Raw genomic sequence first — 11,229 nt, 5'->3', positions numbered from 1 at the left:
TATCCAGGTTGTGCTTAAAAAGAGTTAATGAGGCACTCTGCTAGAGATTATACTAGACTCTTGTGGCCATTTTATGTCTACCCAGTTACCCCATGGGAGAATCAAACCCTGCACCTTATGTCTGTAAAGTAAAAACCTTAACCATTATGCCAACCTCCCCTTATCCCCGTATCCACAATGCAAGTATATTCTTTCACTTCTCTTTTTATAAGGCATATTTGCCTTTGAGTAATTTCTTTATTCTCGATCTTCACAAAATAACTTGGCATTCAACATTATGTCTACAGCTATTGTTTCTTTAATTGCTTTAATCTTTACTTCTATAACATTTTACCATGGACTGATACGATAATGTTTTATCATAATATTGTTATACCATATTTTTCTGTTTTCTTCCACTTCATTGATCTTTATTTTCCACATTCTTATTTTTTGTTGATAATTCTCTATTTCTTCATTAAAACATTATTTTGTTCATAGGTGTGTACTAGGCTAATGGCCCTGGAGCCTTTACAAGCCTAGCCCATAGGATTACCCTGGCATCATGTCACCTGACCTTAGTTCTCAGTGCCTCTGTTGAGTAGAGCCACTGGAGTGATCCCTGGGGTGAATTTTCTATTTCTCATCCACACATCAAGATTTTTCTTGAAGAGGGCCAGTGAGGTGCTGTTTGACATGTATAGCATGGGCAGTCTCTGGGTTATGAACCTGTCCCTCCAGCATGTTCTTTTGATTGTGGTAATGACTTTGAGGTCTCTGGAGCGTGTGGCATGGAGGGATTGGAATTTCTTTAGATGTACCATTTGTAACATAGCTGGGTCAGACATGGCTTTTATTATTTCTTGTATTTTACACTTTATTGCATTTATCACTAATTTCTCTTTTTTTCATTTAACCATTTCAGTACCTTATATAAATCTAATGAAGCAGCATAAACTATTAGATTTATCATACCTAATCCTCCTCCTCCTTTTTTCATATATAATATACCCCTTTTATCAGAATTTAATCTTGATTCCCATATAAAGGCAAAGAGCATTTCTAGCAGTTTTTTTTATACTGTAGGAGTCATGACAACACTGGATAGATATGCTGTATTTCCCATTAACACTGAATTAATTAAATACACTTTTTATATGTTAATATGTATATTTTCCATAGTGTGCAACTTTCTTTTTATTTCTTTTATTATATTCCATCCCTTCTTACTTTCTTTATCAAAATGTATCCCTAAACAGACTGTTCTTTCATAGAGAATTGTACACCTGCTATTTTTATTGTATCACCCATTCCTTTACTCAATTCTTTATTAAGTGGTATACCTCTTTTCCTTTAAACTTTCAACTAAGTAGATAACTTCTCTCATCCACACACTCTTTTTAGTTGTAGTAGTAATATCATCTGTATATGACATCATAACAGGAATTTCAACTTCTGTTTGAAGTTTATAATTTTGAGTCTTCATTTTCTGGTTTACCTCTTTAACTGTTGTATTCATGACTAAAACAAATAAAATGCTGCTCATAGGACACTCTTGTCTTATACCACTATTCATATATATTTCTTTGCTTAACCATCCAATGACTAAGACTCTTACTTTATTATTGTTAAAAACTGTTCTGCTCGCTTGCTTGATTTTATTGTTAACATTATACATATCCATTATTTTCCACAATATATCATGCTGCGTTGAATCAAATGTTTTATTAATATCACCTACCTTAAGTAGGAAGTAGGAAATATTGGGAAGGTAAATAGCTTATATTGTAGTCCAATCAGAATATTGTAAGTTATACAGATGTGCTGCAACAGTAACAGTAATTATGTTCTACAGAAACAAAAAGTGTGGGGGGAGAGAGGAGTCCCAGCTTGGATTGTTTTGAGGGTGCTAGTAAGACACAGGTAGGCTCAAAATGTATGCAAAATAGTAAAAGACCACTTGATGGAGGAAGCTTTATGTCCCATACCAGTGAGTTGTAGATGTCTCAGAGTTAGCTTTCAGGTTCAGGGTGAAGGTTGGCACTCAACCTCTAGTGAATCCCCCATGTTAGATCACTACTTAAAGTAGGACAGTGATGTCATGGCCTGTATAGTGATTCCAGGTAAGTGTCAGTGATGCAACAGGTAGCACATTTGTCTTTGGTGCTGGAAGACCAGAAGCCTGTGGGTTCTAATCCCAGTCCAGTTGATTGGATTGCTGGCACTGTAGTGCATTATTATGGGGCTGCTGCACTCCTTTGTATGTTATCCTTTGGATGAGATGTTAAACTGATGTCCCATCTGCTTGAGTTGGTTGATCAGGTGGATGTAGAAGATCCCATGGAACATATTGGAAAGAGTAAGGTAAGTTTCCCAGTGTCCTGGCCAAATTTTCCCTATTATAAATGCCACCTTTAGTCTCCTTTGAAAAGTGGCTGCTACCCAGATGGGACTAACCTGATCAACAAAGGAGAGATAACTAAATAAATAAGGGGACTGCCCCCTACCATGCATAATTACTTTAAATGTTATGATGTTAAGTTGTCAATCTCGCCTTCATTCTTGCTGGATGGGTTCGGAGCCGATCCTCGGCTCCGACTCGGCACTTTCTAAGCTCGAGAGTCACTTTTACCAGTTCGAGGCAGCCCCATATCCCATGATGCAAGGCGGTGATTACCCAGATCTCGTTTGCCGCTTCGCTCATGAGGTCACCTTTTTTGCCAGCTCCTGGTAAGTGATTTTAATTACTCTTTTCTGAGAGATTTAGCTATCCCAGTACCTTAATTTTTTCATATTCATAGTTTGTTAGTTCCTTGATTCACTTAGCCTTATTCCCGTTAGTTTCCCGTTCCCTTGTCCATATTTTCTATTATTCAGGCCTTAGGCCTTACCCTCCCAAACAATTTCCTGTCAGGATTTGTTTAGGTGTGTCTGTGTTTTTATTTCTCTGTACTTAGTTTTTTTGTATAGTTAGTGTAATTTTTGGACTGAGTGGTGTGTGTGTTTGTGTTTAGAACTCAGTCATGTCTAAAGACACTAGGGTCTCAGGCTTCAAGAAGTGTGACTCGTGCTGTCAGAAGATGTCTCTGACAGACTGTCACACTTCTTGTATTTATTGCCTGGGACCCCTACACCTGCAGGACTCCTGTGCTATTTGCCACTCATTCAGCCAGAGAGTCCTGCAGGAACGTAGAAATAAACTTATCCTAAGAGGTCTTCTCAAGCCTGAGAGCTCCCCGGCTAAGTCCGGCTCGGGGAAGCCCTCAAAGCCATCCAAGGCCCAGCCTTCAGTGTCCAAGTCTGTGGCCTTGGTTCCGACTCCACCGGAGTCGAGATCGGCTCCGTCCGGAGCCGATCCTTCCTTCTCAGAAGTTTTAGTATCGGCGCCGATCGGCACCAATACCCTGGCTTCGGTACCTGTGTCAGCTCCGGCTGGAGCCGATACCCTTGCTTCAAAGCCTGCATTGGCTCCGGCTGGAGCCTACACATCTCTAACCCAGCTCGGAGCCGACAAGTTGTCGGCTCCAACTGGAACTGAAGGTTCTTCGGCTCCGATGGCTCCGTCGAGAAAGAGATCTAGATCTCCTTCGCTGGAGTCTATCCACTCGGCTCCGGCCTCTCCCTTACTTTCGGAGCGGAGCCATCGGAGCCGATCCTCAAGGTCTTCCAGGCTCTCAGACCATGACTTGGAGAGAGTGGTGAGTAGACTGCTAAAATCACAGGCACTGGCCCAGATGCTCCATAGCCCGTCTCAGCAGACGACCGCTATTCCACACCCTCCAGAAATTCCTCCTTCAACTCTCCTTCAGAGCTTGGAGCCGGAGATTATTGGTACCGTGACGGTTGGTGCTTCGGAGCCGATACCACCCCTTTCGGCTCCATCGTCTTCAACTCCTATCTCCTCCTTGAGACCGTCCTTGGAGGGATCCGGTTGTCGGGCTTCCCTGGTCGGTTCCAAGGGGGCGAGTGGCATCGGACCCTTGTCCGACCCCGTTCTCCCTCTCGGAGCTTCGGCCTTGGTGAGCTCGGCGCCGACATCTGCTTCGGAGCTTTCCCTTTCGGTGGGGCCGGGGATTCCTGTTTCTTCGGAGCGGGAGCTCTTGGTCCTCCCCGGGAGGGGAGCCTTCGAGGTGATGAGGAGTGTGCTAGCCCCCGAGCTCAGTCAGCAGTCGGTTCCTTTAGCTCCTCCCTCTACGGTGCCTGTAGATATCTCTTCCCACTCTCTTGCTCCCGGACCCAGAGATCCATCGCCCCAGGTTTCCCCATTGGGAAGAACTTCCTCTTCCGAGGTTTCTCCTGATCCTTCAGGGGAACCCCCGCGTAAGAGGACCTGCAAGAGGAAGCACTTAGACTCCCCTGAGTCTACGACATCAGATACCAACTTAGATGAGTCGGAGGGGTCCCCAAGATCCCCCTCTGAGGATGTCTCCTTTTTAGACATCCTTGAACTCCTGAAACAGAGGGGGAACTGGCCCGCCATTAATCCCTCCGAGGATGAATCGGTATACCTGGAGGCTTTTGGATCTCGACCCTCCACCTCCTGGGTGTCTCCGCCTTTCGACCCCCTCATGGAAGTGATAGCTCAAAAGGCGTGGGCATCTCCTGATTCTGTGGAACCAGTCCCCAGGAGGCCTTCTAAATTTATCACGGCCCCCACTGAAAAACAATTTCTCACTAAAGGTGTCCCGGTTGATGCCATGGTGGTGGCGGCCGCCACCAAAAAGGAACTTGCAGATCCTTCCGTACCAGTCCATCCTCCTAACAAGGAGTCTAGGACCATGGACAGGTATGGTAAGCGGATGTTTTCCTCAGCGACCTTTGCTATGCGTTCGCTGAATTATTTATGTCACTTCACCCGACTTCAAAGAGATATCCTCAAAGAATTGGGTGAGGTAGTACAGGATCCGTCAGCTGTTGGGGCTCAAGAGAAGATTGCCTCTCAGCTGGGAATCCTAAATTTCATAACTAACTCCTCCATGCGGCTCACTTCTTATGCAGCTGATGGGGCGAGTAGAGCCGCAGGCACAGGAGTGGCTCTCAGACGTCAGTCCTGGATGCGGCTTTGCAATTTTGCAGACCCCTTTAAGGCGTCCTTCACAAACTCTCCCTTTGATGGGACAACTTTGTTTGGACCTCAGGTGAAGGACACTTTGACCAGGTGCGAGCAAGATGGCAAGACTCTTTCTGCCGTAGGAGTCCGTTTCTCCACCCCTTCTAGACCTTACCCCAAAGGTCAGAAGGGAGGGAAAATGTGGTTCCGAAAATCACAGGGAGTCACGCCTGACACACGTGGTCAGTTTACCCCCAGAGGCAGAGGGGGTAATAACAACAGACGCCGCCCTAGGGGCAGAGGGGGTCCGCAGAACCAGGGCAGCAGAGAGCCTCTCTGACAAGCCCTTCCAGCATCCCTGAGGTGTTGCCCGACTGCCCACCCTTGGAGGCAGTCGGGGGGAGATTGTCGCTGTACCCAGAAGCCTGGCTTTCCCTCTCTCAAGACAAATGGGTACAGTCGATCATATCCGAGGGTTACAAAATACCTTTCGAGAAAAGCCCCTTCCCTCAAAAAGGATCCCTTCCAGACGTTCCACCCGGTCTAAGGGAAATTGCAAAGCTAGAGGTTTCAAAGCTTCTAGAGAAAAGGGCCATCCAGCCAGTTCCAACAGATCATTTAGAGTACGGAATCTACTCAAGGTTCTTTTTGGTCCCCAAAAAGACGGGAGACTGGAGACCAATATTAGACCTCAGCAGGCTAAACAAGTCTGTCAAAAAGGCAAGATTTCGGATGGTTACACTTCAATCGATTTTGCCCTTTCTGGGCAAAAACAACTGGATGTGCTCCATAGACCTTCAAGATGCGTACTATCACATAAAAATCCACAGACGCTCCAGAAGGTTTCTCCGCTTTCGGCTGGGGACCAGTCATTTTCAATTCAGAGCCCTGCCCTTTGGTCTCACTACAGCCCCCAGAGTGTTCACCAAATGCATGGCAGCGGTCACGGCTCACCTGAGACATCAGGGATTCCAGGTGTTTCCGTACCTAGACGACTGGCTCCTCTCAGCCACCACCAGGCATCAATTTCTCCAGGCCAGGGATTACTCTCTACGTCTCTGCGGCCAGTTAGGGATTTCAGTCAACTTCGAAAAGTCTTCCTTATCGCCTTGCCAATCTATTACCTTTATAGGTGCAGATCTAGACACTACTCAGATGTCAGCAAACCTAACAAACCAAAGAATCCTGGATATCCAAAACCATGTTCGGATCATCCTATTCAGCAAAAAGGTACAAGCCAGGTTGGTCCTGAAAGTGTTAGGCCTTATGGCAGCTGCCATCACACTTCTTCCTCTGGCCCGTTTTTACATGCGTCTCCTACAGTGGATATTGTTTACCCAATGGTCCTTCCAGCACTTACCCATACGTCACAAGATCCTTGTGACACAGACCTGCAAGAGCCATCTATCCTGGTGGACTTCTTCCCCCCTAGTCCATCAGGGCAGACCATTTGTCCCCCCGGGCCCCGGTAGCCACGGTCACTTTGGATGCCTCCCTGATCCGGTGGGGGGGGGCATTATCAGGGCAGGATGGTCCATGGCACGTGGCAACCGTTCGAATACCACCTGCACATAAATGTCCTAGAGATGAGAGCAGTGATTTTAACGTTGCAAGCCCTCAACGACTTTCTTCCCTTAGGAACTGTTGCAGTTCACATGGACAACATGTCCGTGGTATGGTACATCAACAAACAGGGCGGGACCAAGTCCTATCCTTTGTGTCGAGAAGCTCTCAGACTTTGGCAATGGGCGATCTCCTCTCATCGGTTTCTGATAGCAACGCATATCCCCGGGAAAAACAACATCATAGCGGACAGATTGAGCAGAGCTATACTCATGCCTCACGAGTGGTCTCTCAAACAATCTATAGTGGAAGAGATTTTTCAGAAGTGGGGCCGCCCTTGCTGCAACCTTTTTGCTACACCCCAAAACAGCAAATGCCCAGACTTCTTCTCTCTCTTTCCACTTCCGGGCCATCCCCCCAGAGACGCTCTAACCCAGGATTGGCCCTGGGGACTTCTTTATGCCTTTTCCCCCTTTCCGTTAATACCTCAAGTACTCCGGAAAGCTACCGTCTTGAGAGCCAAGCTGATTCTCATTGCCCCTTACTGGCCTCGACAAATTTGGTTCCCGTTCCTTCATCGCCATCTCTTAGTGCAGCCTTGGCATCTGGACCCAGTTCCAGATCTTCTGACTCACCAGTCGGGTCTACTGCACCGGTCCATTCGTTCCCTCAACCTCACCGCTTGGTTGCTCCACTTCCTTCCTTAGCCAGGCTTCCTATGATCTCTAACCCCGTTAGAGATATCATAGTAGCTTCTCTAAAGTCCTCTACCAGAAGGATTTACTCTAGCAAATGGCAACGTTTCTCCTTTTGGGCAAAGTCTAAGAACATAGACCCCTTTACTGCCCCTATTCAGTCAATCATGGACTTTCTAGCTGAAGTTTTTCACTCCGGTTCTTCTTCTTCCACAGTTAAAGTCCAGTTGGCAGCAATCTCGAATTTCCATGTCAGATTTGCAGACCAGAACATTATGTCTCACAAACTTTGTAAAGCCTTTCTCAGAGGGGTATTCCTACTTAAACCCCCTGTTAGGGATCCTCCACCGCAGTGGGACCTAAATTTAGTGCTGGCATCCTTGATACTTCCCCCTTTCGAGCCAGCTGCTACATGCTCATTAAAATTTCTTTCTTGGAAGACACTGTTTCTAGTTGCTATTACTTCGGCTAGGAGAGTGTCTGAACTTCATGCTCTCTGTGTTCGTCCCCCTTGGTCTTCCACAAGGATAGAGTATCCTTGAGAACCAATCCATCCTTTTTGCCCAAGGTTGCTTCTAAAACAAATTTAAACCAATCTATTGATCTTCCAGTATTTTTCCCCAATCATTCTGACAGGGCGGAACAAAGATTGCGTTACCTAGATGTTCATCGCCAACTCAGATATTACTTGGACAGAACAAAGCAATTTAGGAAGTCTGATCAGCTTTTTCTTTCTTATGCTGAAAATAAGAAAGGTCTCCCTGTTTCTAAAGTGACTTTATCCAGATGGCTGTCTTCCACTATTTCTGACATTTATCAGCTTAGGGGCAAACAACTGATCTCAAAACCCAAAGCACATTCTACAAGAGGTCTAGCTGCATCTACAGCTTTTCAGGCTAGACTACCCTTAGACACTATTTGTGCAGCAGCCACTTGGGCCACTCCTCATACCTTCGTTTCTCATTACAAATTGGATTTGGCCTCCAGGGACAAGGCAAGTTTTGGTTCCACAGTTCTAAAGAGTCTGTTCCATTGAGCCACCCAGGATAGAGGTGCTAGGGACGCGGTCCCATCCAGCAAGAATGAAGGTGAGATTGACAACTTAACATTTAGAAGTTATGTACCTACCATAACGTTCCATGTTAGTTGTCTTCTCTCTCCTTCTTTCTTGCGTCCCTCCCTCCTGTCCCCCTAGCCTGGACAGACCTTGAACTTCCTTCTTCTCTGGGAGATTGTTCTTCCTTGGACACCAGTTAGCTCTGGACTTTAATTACCTGGGTTCCCCTTACAGCCTTCTCAGGTTAGTTGTTCTTCTTTCCTTTGTGGGAAGATTATGGGCAGTTTCCTCTAGATACCAAATGAGATCTGGGTAATCGCCGCCTTGCATCATGGGATATGGGGCTGCCTCGAGCTGGTAAAAGTGACTCTCGAGCTTAGCAAGTGCCGAGTCGGAGCCGACGATCGGCTCCGAACCCATCCAGCAAGAAAGAAGGCGAGAGAGGACAACTAACATGGAACGTTATGGTAGGTACATAACTTCTAATTAAGTTTTGTTGTTTTAGTTGTCCTTCTTACTTTCTTTTTTTCTTAGTTCTTTATGAAAATGCAGCTGTGGGCTTTTCCATTTAGTATTTATTGTGTCGGGTTTTTTTCTTTCTTATAAAATAGAACCAAAGGAAATAGTAATAAATGATGGGGAAGAGTCTGCAGAGGATCTGAACTTTATGGGGGAGTTGTCATTTAAATGTCAACTCAGTTTTAATCCAACAAAAGTAAAGAAGAGAATTGCAAATGCAGAAATACATAGGTAAGTATACCTAAATGGGGTTCTTAGAAGTTATGAGGATAGAGAAGCCTCTAATTGGTTTTGATTTTTCATTTATTAAATAATTATGTACGGGATGGAATTCTGTTTTATAGAGCTTACAGAGTGCTGGTTTGTATAGCAAGCAGGATTGATTTGAGGGCACCTGCCGTAATTGCTGCAGTTTACCAGACCTCCAGCAAGGCCAAATAAGTCATAGTGTAGACTGTTTCAGACAACTTAACTAAAAAAGAATGTAATCACTATAAAACCAAGATGATAAAATTGATGACAAGAGTAGTGTTAGGAGGAACAATTCTCAACTTTGCAAATGCATGACACTGAGGAGAAAAGGAATAAGGGTGACATGCTAGGGGTACATAGAATCACATATGGGAAATTTGGAGAAGTAGAGCTTTGGAGAAAGGGCGGGAAGATGGACTTGAGTAGCAAATCAAGATTAAGTATCTGTGGGAAAGTTTTTTTTTTAGCAGGTAAAATGAAACCTCTCCACCTGTTTAACTGTACATGTTCCTTGTGTTGGTTTCGACGTCTTGAGATGGAATTTATTACATTTCTAGGAGGGGCATGAGTGGTTGACTAGTGTACCTGTTAGACACTACGTGATCTAATATGCTATATGCACTTTTCTGTTTGCCATCAAGTTGACCAAAGTGCTTGTTTATTTGCGTTTATCAACTTGTTGTTTCATGATTAATTTAATTTGGCTTTTTTTCTCACTCTGGTAGGTATAATGAAAAGCACAAGCCTGATGGGAATTTGCTGCACTTGGTGAATTTTATGCATGGAGTTGGATGTAAAGTGTGTATGTAATACTAGTCTTATCTGTTTGTTTGCTTTTAGAGAAAGTTCCGCTGTGCTAATATGACTTGCTGGCCTTCATGGGTTTATTCTTTATATGATTCTGTAAGTACAAGCTTCATTTCATTTTTCATAATGTTAGCTGTCTTCAAATGAAGAAGACAAAACTGCATTGTGTGTAACAGCAAAAGCTTTGATAGTGTTGAGCTCTTACAAGTTTATATAGCGCTTTCATAAACTGTGTACCAGAAGTGTGACATATGCATTCAGTTCCACAACTGGTAGTGAACTGTTTTTATCTTGTCAACGTGTAGTAAAACCCTGAATGAAAAGATGCCAATAAAGATTATTCCAGCTGCGTAATAGCCTAAGGTATTTGAGAGACTGACTTCACAGCATTCAGGCAACAACTAATTGCCCACTTGAAAAAGGAGTATAAATGAAAATATTTACTTGATAAAGACCAAAACCTTTTCTCTGTCTAGTACCCTGATTGCAAATGCTTCAGAGAATATAAAAATACTTCCAGTGCACCAGCATTCATTCATATTATCACTGTGACCTTCGCTTTAATGAACATTTTCTTCTCTGTCATCTTTTAATCTACATTTCCATCTCTTGCATCCTGCTACTCATACATTCACTGTTGCTATTACACTTTGCAGTGTATTACAATTTAATTTACTTCTAATACCAAACCACTTATTTCATCTTGCTGCATACAAATGGTTAACTCAAACCAGGGTCATCCTTCTAATGCAATAACTTACTGTTCATTTCCACTGTTTAGCCATGCTGTGTTAAACGCGCGTGTGTGTGTGTGTGTGTGTGTGTGTGTGTGTGTGTGTGTATATATATATATATATATATATATATATATATATATAGAATGCCTTTGAAAATAGAAAAATCTTTAAATCGTAACAACTTTGCATTGAGTTGTAAGTGCTATACTGCTGTACATTCTTATGCAAAATTGTGTGTTGTCTTCTTTTTTGTGTTTCTTGTTTATTTCTTACTGTCATTCCCTATCCTCACGCTCTAACCCTGATTAGTTTCTTCATTTACCCAATGCTAAATTTCCCATTTACTACTTTCTGAATAATCATGGATGTGACCCTACACTGGATGATCCTCCTTGACTCTTCAGGAAGTCTGCCTCCTGGTACACAATAGTTCCATAGTTGCATGCAGAAGCTATAGATGAGAAATCGGGAGACATTATTAATGCAGCTAACTATGGGAGTGGCATATACAGTAATATCAATAAACCTGGTCTTTGCATCTGCCATCAAGTGCTAAATAGCATCGTCACC

The 11,229-nt window shown here is 43.9% G+C and overlaps 1 protein-coding gene across 2 annotated transcripts in view; it reads left to right on the top strand.

Moving 5' to 3' along the window:
• CRBN (cereblon) overlaps positions 1–11,229 on the top strand; it is a 945,847-nt gene that overhangs the window by 614,170 nt on the left and 320,448 nt on the right. The window contains exon 6 of one of the 2 annotated variants that reach the window (XM_044082065.1): positions 9,956–10,018. The exons of the other annotated variant lie outside the window; for it this stretch is intronic. Within the exon in view, the coding sequence (XP_043938000.1) occupies positions 9,956–10,018 (63 nt within the window). The remainder of the gene's footprint in view (positions 1–9,955; positions 10,019–11,229) is intronic. 2 annotated transcript variants of the gene reach the window in all.

Source organism: Protopterus annectens, chromosome 8.part1 (genome assembly GCF_019279795.1).
Source record: "Protopterus annectens isolate FY-2018-M chromosome 8.part1, PAN1.0, whole genome shotgun sequence".
NCBI classification, from domain to species: domain Eukaryota; kingdom Metazoa; phylum Chordata; order Ceratodontiformes; family Protopteridae; genus Protopterus; species Protopterus annectens.
This window is presented reverse-complemented; position numbering and strand designations above follow the sequence as displayed.